General features: G+C 40.9%; 1 protein-coding gene across 1 annotated transcript in view; it reads left to right on the plus strand.

Annotated features, from left to right (window-relative positions):
• FAT4 (FAT atypical cadherin 4) overlaps positions 1-13,556 on the plus strand; it is a 236,424-nt gene extending 222,868 nt beyond the window's left edge. The window contains exons 16-17 of the mRNA XM_019534025.1: positions 3,720-3,981; positions 10,105-13,556. Of these exons, the coding sequence (XP_019389570.1) occupies positions 3,720-3,981; positions 10,105-11,978 (2,136 nt within the window). The 3' untranslated portion in view covers positions 11,979-13,556. The remainder of the gene's footprint in view (positions 1-3,719; positions 3,982-10,104) is intronic.
• Positions 13,557-15,307: the final 1,751 nt, after the last annotated feature.

Below are 15,307 nucleotides of genomic sequence, written 5' to 3' on the forward strand. Positions count from 1 at the left end.
TCCTAGCTGCCCTGACCATGAAGTAGTTCTTATGCCAGGGGGTGCTAGGGGAAACAAAGTCTCTCCCAAACCCTTCTGGTCCCCCCTAGTGAGTTTATAGGCAGTCGCCAGGTCCCCCCTCAGCCTTCTCTTGTGAAGGCTGAACAGGTTCAGGTCCCGCAGTCTCTCATTGTAGGGTCTGCCTTGTTGTTGCCAGATCACATGGGTGGCCCTCCTCTGGACCCTCTCAATGTTGTCCACATCTCTCCTGAAGTGGGGCGCACAGAACTGGACACAATACTCAGGCAGGTACACTGCTGCGTTCTGCCATTTTTATATTCTGTTTAACTGATTTTAGTAAAATGATGATGGGATAAAATTAGAATAAAATAGTAACAAATTAGGTCCAACAAGTCTTTCTATTTAAAAATAAAAATGGATGTATTGGTATAAGTAGGCATCTCTTTATGATTTAGAGCAGGGATTGGCAGTGCTGTCTGATGGTGGACTGGAACCACCCAGCTCAGGTCCAAGGCAGCTTGGTGCTAGGATCCGGCCACCACCGCTGCTTCTCCCTGCTGCCACTTCGCCCTGCCGCACAGCCAGAGTGCAACAAGAGTGAAGCCCCCCACCACTCAATGCTGACAAAGCTGCTCACAGCTTATAGGTGGCTGATCTCCAATTTAGAGGATTCTTTTATGTAGAAGGCAAAGGCACTAGAAGTAGAAGCAAGGTTAATTCAGACTGGAAGAAATGAGAAAGAAGAAAAAGATAGCAGTGAGGATAATGAATCACTACAGTCATTTACAAAAGGATAAGGTGGATTCTCCAATTAAATCTGTAAATCAAAATCATTTATCTTTCTAAACCTTATGCTTTAACTCTGCCAGAAGGGATGGAATATGTGCAGCAGTTACTTAATGGAATTGTCTTAAATAGATAAGCAGAGTATATGATCATAATGGTCCTTTCTTAAAATCTATGAATCCCTGTATTACAACATAAATGGTATACATAATAATACTGAATAACTACAAATATGCCAGTTGGGCAAGTTAAAATACAATTATTTATGTCATATCTAAACCAGAAGGCTATAAATTGTAAAGGGAATATGTTGTTTTAAAAGAAGAATATGCTGTTTGTTGAACAAAAGGGACTTTATGGCTTAACAGTGCAGCCAAATGCTTCCCCTGTATGGGATTCTATATTTTTGTTTAGGGGTTCAGTCTGGTCGGTTTCAGTGCCTTGGCCAGTCTCACTGCCTTGCAAATAAACCCCATAAATGGGCCCTTCAGCGTATAATCAGTATAAACTATTTGTTTCAAGTTTAGAAATATGGTGTGGTTCAAGAAACTGGGAGCCACATTCTTTCTTCCTGATGGAAGGAGTCGCAATCAAGTCTTGTCACTGGAAATTTTATATTTTCTATGTGCCAGTGCGGCGTTATTTATGAGCCTGTTAGCATTGGCCACATGCAATTTTAAAGAAAAAGAAAGTTCTTAAGGGTCATAAATCGCTAGGGAATGTATTGGTTGTTGGCAGGTAGAAGAATTATATTATGTGGAGTTAGAAATTAAAGACCTGGGTTTAGTATTTCAGTAGGCCTTGAACTTATCATTTCATATATAGATTTTTTTTGTATAGAAGTCTAAAAATAAAAATGAAATTCTCTCAAGTCTTCATTCCTCTTCATCTATGAAAGTCCAAACAAATAAAAAGGAAAAAAACACTTAATTTAAATGTAAGCTGTAAAAACTTCACTTAATATAAAAGTCATTGTTTTACAAACATTTTGAAGCTAACAAATGTGATGGATTTCAAGCTAAGTTCCAAATGTGGGATTCCTCTTTTCTTGAGGCATAATTTAGCCATAAGCTACGTGACTTTGCAAAAACAAAACCATCCTGTCATTTTTTTTGCAGAACTTTATTGAAGATATTCTAAACCACAAACTCAGAAACTCTGATTTGTAGTACAGTTTTCTAAAAAGAATCACGCAATTCTATCTGACATATCAGGTGTATCCAGGAAACAAACAACCCAAGTGGCAAAATGTACTAGGTACATTCTTACATTCCATGACTTTTGAGCAGTCATATAATTCAAACTCTTTGCAGGACTTGAGCATGTTCTGGCAGCTGCGATAGAGCTAGTCTATATGATCAAACCTTTCAGCCTTCATATGTCATTTCTTTCAGTAACTTAGAAATTGCACAGTATATAACAGTTTCTAGGAAGTAAAAGTATTATCATCATATTAGCCAGTGCTTCCCCTCACACTTCATAAGTAAACTTAATTTTGTCCTTGAATGAACTATTTGACATTTAAGAAATAGTACAAATCCTATCAGTGGCTATAAATTATGGATATCCATGTCAATTTGTACATGTGGATCAACCCACAGGTGAGGACATGAAGAAAAATGTTAGGTTTTGTGCTTTTCTTTTTTTCAAACATGCGCTATAGAAGGCCGGCGTGGAATATATAATACATTGTAGAACAATGGCATCATGTCCCTTGGACTCCTCACCCTGAATAACCATGTATCTGTAACAGCTGAGTCAAGTGGAAAGAGCATTTGGCATGAGTCCAGAATAGTGCTTGAACTCATGCTTCCACAGATATAGCAAGACAGTTTAACCACTCTGCCACCACATCTTCTCTGTAAAACAGGACTGTCCAACTGGCACCCCATAGGCTGCATGTGTCTCGTGAGGGGTTAAGTTGCAACCATCCGGCCCCTGCTTGACCACCTTTCTCGCTCTGGCTGTAACAGCAGTCAGGAGTTCTGTGCTCCCCCTTCTACCTCTGACTGCCACTTCCTGCCCCCACGGCAGGAGATGGGAGAGCGCGGTGCAGGGAGCCAAGGACGAGTCTGGGGCCGTGCGGACACATGGCGAGGTGGCAGGGAGGTACCCACATGGGCTCACAATACAGCAGCAGAGGCATCCATGTGGGGTGTGGCATGGGGGCCAATGGCTCACTTTGGCATGGCCCATGAGGCATGTGACCCATAGCTGCTTGGACAGCCCTGATTTAAAAAAATATATGGTTCAGTGTAGAACTGGGAGGACTGACGTCTCCCAGACCACCATCCCCCATGCATTTTTTTCTGGATACATGCTGAGTCCTAATGAAAACTAGATACATATGCTTTGGAATAAGGACAGTTTCTATTTGTTTTATAATGTACCTAACATCCTAATGCTAAATAAGCAGAAGGTTATGTATGCTGAAAAAATATGTTTTGTCTACTTGTTTTCAGACTACTCTCCTGCTCTGAAACACTGGCAATTTTTTCTTCTAAGGGAATGTCTGAATAAAAGATAAGGTGGGAACGGCAAAAAAAAATTCAAGGAAAAAATTGTTTTCCTAATTGAATGTCTTCAAAGCAAAGATATAAGATACAATTAATACAAGTGTAACTATCTATCCTTTTACTCTAGTAACTTCTTAGTAGAGTAATATAAAATATTTTGTTTTCAGAAGGAAAAATAACTGGAATCTTACTGCAGACAAATTCAGGTGGTTTCAAACATCGGTAGCCATTTCTCTGTATGACTAGATAAGCACTGATGTGCGTGGGGCTGGGGTAGGGACATCTATATGCATCTGTTTAATAGTTAAATTATTTGAATTACTGTGATTGACATCAGAAGGCATTATATTTTATTTAAGATGCATCATTACAATTTAAAAAATATGTTGTATGTCTTTTTCTTTTTTTCTCTCTTAGATAAAAAGTGGCAAAGTGCATTACACATCTGATGCTGGAATTGCTGGGAAAGTGGAAAGGAATATTCAAGAAGTTTATACAGCAGATGGTCAATGGCATTCTCTCCTTATTGAAAAGAATGGGTCTGCTACTATTTTGTCCATCGACAGGGCCTACAGCAGAGACATTCTGCACGTCACACAAGATTTTGGAGGACTTAATGTCCTTACAGTTTCCTTGGGAGGGATCCCACCTAACCACGCTCCTAGAAGTACCAGTGCTGGTAAGAAAAGAGTGTGTGTGTGTGCGTGTGTGCGTGCGCACACACGCAAACATATATATTTTTTTTTTAAATGCTTCCTTAGGAGCCACTTATTTAATTACAACCATTTAAACTTCAAGCACCAAGAAGGGATCTTATGTGTTTAAACATTTGAAAGAAATAATGTAACAATTTATTAGTAGGATAAAGTCTTAACATTTTAGCCTTGACAGCTTCTATTTTAAATCAATGAAAGTTTTGCTGAAGTGAAGACTAAGGATTTGATCCTTTCTTACATATTTTGACATATTTCTGTTTCAAAGAAATATTTTTAGTCTTTGTTGCTTTATAGTCTTGAGGCAGTGAATAAATCATGCAGTTTGGCTAGTATCAGTGGCTGTACTATTAGCAAGCTAGAATACTGTAAATCTAGGCAAATCTTTCCCCCAGGCAAAGTTGCTAACTGAAAATTTTGTCCCACTAAGGGTTGGGTAAATCCAGGCACTGCAGGATATGGGTGCCTGGCAAGTGCTCAAAAAAATGGCATGATCAGGATGGGAGGAATTTTCTTCTGCGGCCCAAACGTTGTGCCACATCCCATGCCAGATGTACAGGACAGGAGACACAATGTCTAGGATGGCAAAATTCTTCCCAACCCAGTCATGCCACTGCTGAGCTACCCCAGGCCAATCTGGCAGATTGGGCTGGGGGCAGCTCTGTCCCAGACACAGACTGCACAGAGCATCCTACAGGTTCCAGATCCTTGGCTGTTTGGCGGGTTTGAGTCCAACGTGGGTTCAAGACTCAGGGATGGGTGTGACAATGAGTTGATTGTCAGACCCAGCCATGATAGTACCTGGCTAATTCAAGACCCTGAGCTGCTGGAGCAAGTCCAACAATCAGCTGATTTTCAGGCTTGATCTCAACAGTCCCAGGTCCACTTTGAGACCCAGGACAGTCCAGGGTAGATTCCTAGATTGTTAGGGGCTGGAAGGGATCTTGCAGATCATCAGGTCCAGCCCCCCTGCTCTAGGCAGGAAGACAACTGGGATTAGGTGACCCCAGTGAGGTGACAGTCTAGTCTCCTCTTGAAAACCTCCAGGGTAAGTGATTGCACCACCTCTGGTGGGAGTTAATTCCACATCTGCACACCCTGACCGTGAAGGACTTTTTCCTGGTATTAAGCCGGAAGTGGCCTTCCAGGAGTTTAAATCCATTGGTCCTGGCCTTCCTCAGGGATGCCTGAGTGAGCAGTTGTTCACTGAGCTCCTGATGCACTCCTCAGTAGGTCTGATAAGTTAATTTTGGCCCAGCTCTGGGACAGCCCAGCAGCACTCATAATTTTTGGATGTCCTGGGGCACTGGGACCCTGAGATCAATGACCCTGGGGTCCCTCTTCATTTAAAAAGTGTGCATTCAACCAGGCTCCCTGCAACCCAGTATTTTTAAGTGTCTTGTCCTGCAGCCTCCATGGAGGCTACAAGGCAAGGCAGGAAAGGCTGCTGGTCTCAGGGGTTGCCAGGCTCCCAGCAGCCAAAGCCCTTTGGCTCCCCCTGCCCGGGAGCCTTACAACCCACTCTGCCAGCAGCTGATTGTTGGCACCAGAACCAGGGTCATCCTGGTCCTGATGCTGATCAGCATCTGATAATTAGTTGATTGTAAGCAATGTCTTGAGTATGCTACACGTTCAATTTAACAAGCCACAAAGATGTTCCTTATTTTGGGAGAATAACTTTTTGTGGTGGGTTTCCCACTTTATGGCATCATATATCAACTGAATGTGTAGCAGTTATTCCTGTTTATGGTGCAATTAACACATTTATTGCACCATAAATGTAACATGTGCCAAGGGCTTTGGTCTGTTGTCAATATGATTCCAATGGTTTCTGAACTCAGCTTTCTTCTGCTTTATGCTGCTGTCAGATGAAGAAAAAGTAGGATTTATTTGTGAGCAGCAGAAACCACACTTAGAAACACCCACTGAACACCATAAAACTGTTAAGAAGTAGATTCATTGCTTCTGAGATTTAGGCAACTGCCCAAGACTCTGGCAACAGAAATGAACAACACTTTAGTTGATATTATTTTTCTTATGATAAATAAGATGGAAGTGATTTTTATCTACAAACTATGAAGTATGCCAAGAGTTTTAAAAGTCTTTATTTTGAAAACCTTCCTAGCTTACTGGATTATCACCAGATAAAGTAATTTGACTGTTACAAGTTACCACTTTGTGTTTTTGGCTCTTTTCAATGTAAACAATGATTTCCATGAATTGAGAGATGAGGTGTGATATCACCTCTGCCCTTTTTGCATTTGTATTTGATGACCAACCAGCAATATGCTTATGAAAAATAAAAGACACTTCCAGCAGAAAAGGAACAAACAAAAATGAGGATGATTACTCCACACTCACATTAACTGGTAGGGAAATAAATTATGGGTGTCCGGCTTGCTTTAGGAATGCACAGTCCAAAATCTCTTTTTCATATGCTCTTTTTTAAATATTGGATTACACTATGAATGATGTAGAAAGATTTGCAGCAGGGAGAGAGAAAAGTCTGCATTAAAAAATATCTGAAGAACTAGAACAGAAGGACAAAAACATAAGCAGGTGACATTTCCAAATACATGAAATCAGTGAATCCCATAATGCTGCCAAACCCAAATAGACATGACAAAATCCCAGTTGTTGCATATTATATCAGAGCACTACTAAAAAGGGACACCAAAAATGAAGTGAGCAAGCCCTTCATTTTGCTTTCTTCCCCACCTAAATCCTTAATTTCCTCTTTATTCAGAAGTATGAAAAGAAGAGAAAATAAATATATTTGAGTAACCAATGTAAGGATACCCAGTATTTTCACCAAGGAAAATTACCTCATAGTATAGCAATAGTATGCGAACCTAGCAGTATTTTTATAGCCTTTTCATACTGTGACTTACAGCCCTGAGCGAAACATCTGATGCTGGGGTGAAAAAAAAACAGGCTCTCATTCCTAACATCAGAAAATGTTCAGTCTACAAAGTAATAACCTTTAAAATATGAACTCCTTTACAAAATCATACTATCTAATGCATCTTCACTACATCAACTATATCGTGGAAGAGTCAGTGTTTATGCTGCGCTTCTTTAGAGTCTTCTACAATGTGTTGTGATGTTAGTATAAATATTAGTGCGCTCTCACTTTCAACAATATTTATACCAATGAAGCCTTCTCGGACATAAATAATGAATGGATTTTTTTGCTTTTAAAATGTGATGTTTCAGAATGTATTTTTCCCTCCCTTATCAACTCTTTATATTATATTCTATATAAAATTTGTTTTTGAATAGTTTCCTGAAAGCATGTACTCTAGAGTATATTCTAAAGTCCATCAATTGCAGTGTCAGGAGAAATGGAAAGTTTTTAAGCTGACTCTTAAAGGTTTGCAGTGACTTATTCCCATGTGTTAAGGATGGATTTCTAGATGCATACTATCATAAGTGAAGTCAGAATTTTCAAATGTTGGTACCTAACTTAATATTTTGGTACTATAACAAGTCAGGCCCTGGGGCAGCCAAGTCACCCCTAGCAGCCACCTAGATTCCACCTTACTTGCCCCCTCTGGCCTCTCCGTGTCCCACCTTGCTGTCTTACCTGCCAAGCCCTGATGTTTTAATTGGACTTGGAGGTTGACCCTAAAGGTCAGGGGATTTGACTTCACATCCTAGACCCTTGTTTGGGCTATGGCCTCTTGGCCTTGGCTCACTTTGCTCTGGTTGGGCCACTCTGTCTGAGGTCCACTGTCCCAGGCTGCAGCTACCCCTCCAGCCATACCCTCTGGGCCACTTGGCCCCTGTCTCCTGCCACACACTACAGTCCTCGGTTGATATCAATGCTTCTTTCAGGTCTACTTGCAGCTTCCAGACTTCTTGGAGGTCACAGCCTTAGCCCCCATTCACTATCTGGCCCCTTTTGAAAGTTTTAAGACCTGGGGTGGCTTTCTCCTCCCCTACACCCACAGTGTCATAACAGTGCTCTGATTCAAACTTCAACACAATGAGAAAATATGAGCATCTGCTTCCAAACAAAAGGTTCCCCTCCCCCCGCCCTGCACTGACTCAATGTCACACTGTGTTAACAAGCTAAAACATAAGGCCAAAATACTTAGCTCTGCTGCCCAGTGATGCAGGAGCTTCCTTGCAGCTCCCTGCAGTCTGGAGTCCTTCCTCCTTGGCAGGTCAGAGTTAGCCTATTCTGAGGCCTCTATTCTGAGGTCTTGGTTTCTAAACCCCCTCTGGGTTTCCTGGGCCACTACTTCTGCCCTACATCTGTCAGTCACTGGCTACACCTGGAACTAATAGTGGCCCCTTGCAACCATAGTTCCTCCAGGGGCCTGGAGCCAGCCAGCTGCTCTCTGGCTGCCTCTTTCTGTCAGTAATGGGGTCAGGGTCTCCGTTACAGTAGGCGAAGCCCTGACTTTTCAGAAGTACAGAAGTCATGTTCAATTCTGGACTATTCATTTTTTCTCAGGGCTGCTGAAAAATGGTATGTTTATTTTAGTATGTCTCTGTGGCGGTAGCTGCCAGCAATTAGGGACTCAGGTAATGAGATGACACAAATGTGTACTTGTTAGCTTTAGGTTTTGATCATCATTAATTACATCTCAAATGCTTCAAAATCTTTATTTAGTAAACTTTTAAAAAAGCACTATGTTTTCATATCACTTCTAAATGCCATACTCAAAACCATCTTTGGACAGACTGTTGATTTGCTTGTTGTTATCCTCCAATAATTTCTGTACACAGCATATGAAAAGCATTAATTCTAAAAATGTGCTTAGACATGCCTGATAAATGTTGTGCTAGAAGCTCTCTGGAATGATCCTTCCTTATTTAGTCTTGTTATTGCTTCTTAACACTTTCACCTAGCAGAATTCAGTACTTGTTTAATTTGCACTGAAAGTGAGATTTTATTTAGACGTTTATGAACAAATGATCCATTCAACCACTCAGGGACATAATGAGCAAAAGAAATACATTCTTAAAATATGGTCCTAAACTGGGACCAGTTTTTTTTATGCCGTTTACATTGTTGTGAATGTTCAAGAATCCCAGTGATTCAGTGGAGTTATCCCAGGTTTACACTAGCAGAGTTGAGATCAGGGGGAATCTAAATGAAACAATATGTTTTTTTAAGATAAATTCACTGGGAAACAGTTGGTGCCCAGGTACACTTTTGAAATCAGTAAGATCATATGATTATGACTAAGAGCCTTATTCAGTTCACAGATTTACACTGAAGGCTGACGAAAGTTACTTCAGTAAGCAAAGGCTATTGCTCTCAATATTATGTTCATAGGTTACCCATTATTATGTTCCTAGGTTACCCTCTACATGTTACAGCTGCATGTTCAAATTATTTATCACATCATAAAAAGTTCCAACCAGCTAGAGTTAGACCTTGAAAATGTGTACTAACTTTATAGCTGGTTGGTGTCCAGCTTCAATTTCCATGTGAAACAGCATCTCCCCTGTGGCTGGGAGCCCTGTCAGCTGACCCTGCTCCCAGCAGCAGGGGTGCACTGTGCCCAGCTGGGAGTCCCACAATTGAGGGGACTCTCAGCCCTGGAAGCTGCCAACTTTGGGTCCCAACAGTGACCCCATGGCTTGGGCCTGGCAGCGTGCCTCCTTCTGGTGCTGGGACCCAAATGGGTTCCAGCAACTGCAGGAGTGGCTGCCATCTCCCAGTCCTGGTGGTGCATGGAGCCTCCGGGGTGGGAGGTCACAACTGCTTCAGTCTCCCAATCTTGGGAGTGTGTGAAACACCCACAGCTGGGAGACTGTGACTGCTGTGCTGTCCTAGCCTCAGGAGTGCATGAAGCCCGTAGGGCTGGGAGATCATGGCTGTCATGATCTCCCAACTCTGGGGGCTTCATGCAGCCCTGTGGTTGGGAGATCATGGGAGCTGCATATCCCCTGTGGGTAGGAGCTGCCCTCAGTTGAAGGGGCTCCCAGCTGTGGGAACTTGCTGGTGCAGGGGGAGCCCGGGATCTTTTTCCCTTTTTGTTCCTGGACATTGAAAGCCTTTATGCATGAGGCTAAGCCATATGGACCTTGTATTTTGAAGGTGCAGAGTAACGCTTTATTTTTCTCCCTAGGTTTTGATGGCTGTATTGAGTATGTGAAGTATGGTGGAGAAAACCTTCCTTTCGCCGGAAAGCACAGCCTTGCTACAATATCCAAAACAGATCCTTCTGTGAAGACTGGTTGCCGAGGTCCCAATGTTTGTGCCAGCAATCCTTGCTGGGGTGAATTGATGTGCATTAACCAATGGTATGCCTATAAATGTGTCCCTCCAGGAGCTTGTGCCTCCAACCCCTGCCAGAATGGTGGCAGCTGTGAACCTGGTACGCATTCAGGATTTACATGCAGCTGTCCTGAGTCATACGCAGGAAGAACATGTGAAAAGGTAGTGGCTTGCCTTGGTATTCTGTGTGCCCAGGGACATGTGTGCAAGGGTGGAGTCAATGGAGGCCACGTGTGCGTCCCTAACCCTCATCCAGCAGAGCTATCCCTGCCACTCTGGGCTGTACCTGCTATTGTGGGCAGTTGTGCCACAGTTCTTGCTCTGCTTGTCCTTAGCCTGATCCTGTGTAACCAGTGCAGGGGAAAGAAGTCAAAAGTGCAGAAAGAGGAGAAGAAAAAGGAAAAGAAGAAAAAAGGAAGTGAGAATGTTGCATTTGATGATCCTGACAACATTCCGCCTTATGGAGATGACATGACTGTCAGGAAGCAGCCTGAAGGGAACCCTAAACCTGATATAATTGAAAGAGAAAACCCTTACCTCATCTATGATGAGACAGACATTCCACATAACACGGAAACTATACCTAGTGCTCCTTTGGCTTCCCCTGAACCTGAGATAGAGCACTACGACATTGAAAATGCAAGCAGTATTGCTCCTTCGGATGCAGACATCATTCAACATTATAAGCAGTTCCGGAGTCATACCCCCAAATTCTCTATTCAGAGGCACAGTCCACTCGGCTTTGCAAGGCAATCTCCCATGCCACTAGGAGCAAGCAGTTTGACTTATCAGCCTTCATACAGCCAAGGACTACGGACAACTTCCTTAAGTCACTCTGCGTGCCCTACTCCCAACCCTTTGTCTCGTCACAGCCCTGCTCCATTCTCCAAATCGTCAACTTTCTACAGAAACAGCCCAGCACGGGAGCTCCATCTTTCAATAAGAGAAGGGAGCCCATTAGAGATGCACAATGATGTCTGCCAGCCTGGCATATTTAACTATGCCACTAGGTTAGGAAGAAGAAGTAAGAGTCCCCAGACAATGGCAACTCACGGTTCCAGCAGACCAGGAAGTCGCCTAAAGCAACCAATAGGACAAATTCCTCTGGAGACTGCCCCTCCTGTAGGGCTCTCTATTGAAGAGGTGGAGAGACTTAACACTCCTCGTCCTAGAAATCCAAGCATCTGTAGTGCTGACCATGGAAGGTCTTCTTCAGAGGAGGACTGCAGAAGGCCACTGTCCAGAACAAGGAATCCAGCTGATGGTATTCCAGCTCCAGAATCATCATCTGATAGTGACTCCCATGAGTCTTTTACTTGCTCAGAGATGGAATATGACAGGGACAAGCCCATGGCATACACTTCCAGAATGCCTAAATTATCTCAAGTCAATGAGTCAGATGCAGATGATGAAGACAATTACGGGGCTAGGCTGAAGCCTAGGAGATACCCTGGCCGTAGAGCTGAGGGTGGGCCTGTGGGCACACAAGCAACAACATCCAATGTTGCTGAAAGCACATTGCCCATGAAGCTTGGACAGCAAGCTGGAAATTTCAACTGGGACAACCTTTTGAACTGGGGCCCAGGTTTTGGGCATTATGTGGATGTTTTTAAAGATTTGGCATCGCTTCCAGAAAAGGCAGCAGCAACAGCAGCAAATGAAGAAAGCAAAGGTGGTACAATAAAGCCTGTTTCCAAAGATGGGGAAGCAGAACAATATGTATAGACTTTATGTACTGGTATTATGAAAATGCAAAACCATGAAACAATGAGACCATTGTATGGTTAAGGATAAGTGAAGGTCAGCATTTGAACCGTAGGCCAGTTTGGTTGGAGGAGACTTTAAAAAAAATAATAACCATTATGCTGCTGAAACAAACTCAGAACATTTTTTAATTTAATTATGCTTGGGTGAATTTATTTCTCCTGCATGCATTTTAGTTTAAAAACAAGATATTCAGAATGCAGCATTGGGCAAGGTTTTCCTATTTACCATTGTTCAGTTTGTGATTTTTAAATTAATAATACTTTGTTCTGAAAATGAACTCAAATGTGTTTGTTGTTGGAAATGTGTGTATTGTCTTCATTTAATAACTCATTGTGCAATGCAAGAGTATTGAGGATTTCATTTTCCTTGAGAAGTGCATGGGAGAGGGAGTGTAAATGAAGGAATTACACTACTAAGGTTTCTCAGCAAATGGATTTACCATATCCTGCAGTTGCTCATATGTATACTTTAAGGAACAAATAAGCTTGAGTAATTGCTAGCAAAAGTGATGCAAGTCTTATCCATACAAGAGGTGCTAAAAGCGGCTCAAGCTGGTCAGCACTTTAGGGGGTTTGCTTTGGTTTGGGGTTTTTTGTGCTTTTTGTTATTGTTATTTTTGTTTTAATTGACAAAGTTGTGTGAGAGCTTCTGAATCCCTATGGAATTTGTTTTGGATGCTTGTTCCCTTCCCTGAGTCCCTCACCAGTGTTTCTGACTGGAGTGAAATTATTGGAATTTATCGGATCAAACAGTTGTCATAGTCTAGAAAGGCAGTGTGGTCTAGTGGATTGAGAGGCAGTGTGGTCTAGTGGAAAGAAGCCAAGAATTCCTGGATTCTAATCTCAGCTCTGCTGCTGAATCATTATACAACCTTGGTCAAGTTATTCAACCTCTCAATTTTCCAGTTTCCCCACCTGTAAAATGGGATGATGATGATAATAATACTTACTTTACCTACCTCACAGGGCTGTTGTGAGGATTAATTAGTTAACGTCTGTAAAGTGCTGAAAAGTTATAAAGCACTATAATAAGTATTATCATAATTATTATTAAAGCACTGCCTAGCCTACATGACCTTGGAGTGGCATTTTCTACGTAATTTTCTATGACAGAACTTTTGAATTATTATTTATTATATAGAAGAATTGCTGCACTCTAGTATTTTGGAGCTGACATGAGGGAAAACTACTAGTAGATTCACTTAATGTAGCTTGCCATTTTCCCCACATCTCGTGAAGTTTTAGGATAAGTAGAAATTCACAAAACCGTAAGTGTTCATGCAGATCAAATGATCCTATTGTACTGTGTAAAAACTTCAAAAACTTTTTTTTTTTTAACCTAAGCTGTGTTTTGATATCAATATTTTCCTATGCTGAATAGTTTTCTTACTTTCAGGGAAGGTAAGAAAAATACTTTTTTTACATTTGTTACTTATGTAACATCCATATTTTTCACATTTTGATAAAATTGTAACATACTGTATGCTTTCTACTTGTAAATGCCAATAATAGAATTAAAATATTTATTTAAAATGTTTAGTGCAAATCATTGGAAATACTTCTTTATTTCTCTATTTTTGCACCTGGATATTCCTCTTACCAAGCACACGTTTGCTAATGTACAACATATATGCAACAATGTGTTATGGTCACTCAATTCCACTAACTCCTAAGCTTCAGTACATGATTCCCTAATGCTAGCCAAACAGGAAATCTAAACTCTGAATTAAAATGGTATTCTATCAGGCCGGTGGGAAAACATAGTGGAAAAGTAGCCCATGTATCCACTGTGTGTATGAAATTCATCACTATCCTGACAGTCAGCACATGGCCTATGCCCTGTTTCAGTCCCACTTGATTCTGCAGGGGATGCCCTTTGCAAAGGAGGGAATTTCACCCAGCATGAAGGAATGAGTCAACACCTCGTTCTGGCGTTTTAGGAGTGGCTTTGATATTTTCAAGAAGGCAAGGCATTACTCTCTTCTGAGGAAATGGAAAAATGGTGAGTGTTGTGTTTTGAGGCCATGAGAGAGATTGAAAAGAATAAAATCAGTTTATACCAAAACCACGTTTATACAGTTATAAGTATGCATTTGCATAGTTTTATACAGAGGACATAGGTAAAAACTAGTTCTATATTTTTAACAGATATTTTGATCTTCATTCAAACCCTAAGTTTTCTCTGGCATAATCTAACTAGAAATATGAGAGAAAGACAACTTTGTTCAAACAACAAGACTTTTTCCCTCCAAACAACCAAGCAGGTTTCATATTTATCAACAAGTTAATCAAACTTTTGAAGGCTGCTTACATTTAAACCAATGGAGGAAACTGTAAGCGATGGAAAACGCACAGCTGTTAGTTCAAGAGATGAGTTTCAAGTGCACAATTTGTTATGGTGAGCTTTTTCTCTCCTTTTTTATTTTTTAAAGTTTTCTTATGCATTACTGCTTTTGTTTTAGAGTTACTGGTCATCTTGTCTCTGAACTAACAGTGGGGAGCTGACACACACTTTTGGCTAAATTGCTGATGTTTCCAAGTTGTCGCCCACTAGTCAAAATATTCAGCAGAAGATAATGGGCCAGAACAGTACACATTTGTATATAAGTACTTACATCTGAAATAACAGGAGATCCACAAATGATTTCTCAGTTTGAGAACTTACTGTAATTAAACATCTGTCAAAAAGCTGTATGTTTGGTTTGAATATTATCCCCTAATACCGACTGTACTGGATCCAAGCAGTGATTTTAACAACGCATGAAAGCTTCACTGAACAAAATCTTTTGAAATTAACACCAAACATATTGAGACTTATATTATGCCAGTTAAAAACTCTGAGATTATCAGTTTATTTTGTTACAGGAAAATAATATACAATGTGGGTTTACACAGAATTGATGGCATTTCTTTAAAGTGGTTTTCAATCTACACATTTGCAGTGCATTAATCTAAGCTCCTTTTTTCACTATGTCTGTGATAGGTTAAAAAACACATTTCATTATTTACAGATTTCCCTATTTCTGATCCCCATTTCTGATCTTCAGATAAAGAAGCAAATAGTTATTTTATGGAGTCTCACCACATAATCAATTTCCACTCAGATACATTCGCCAAGTCTTAGAGTATGTTACAAAGCTGTGTCAATAAAGAGACTAACATGCCACACATAATATATTCAAACTGTAACCAGGATCACTGCTAAATATTAAAAATAATCTTTATAGATCTTATATAGAATAGCTCTTCTAAACTCTCATATCAGTCTGAATTTCTGAGTTGTTCTAT

The sequence above is a fragment of the Crocodylus porosus genome, unplaced genomic scaffold (genome assembly GCF_001723895.1).
Source record: "Crocodylus porosus isolate Cpor-Errol unplaced genomic scaffold, CroPor_comp1, whole genome shotgun sequence".
Classification (NCBI taxonomy): domain Eukaryota; kingdom Metazoa; phylum Chordata; order Crocodylia; family Crocodylidae; genus Crocodylus; species Crocodylus porosus.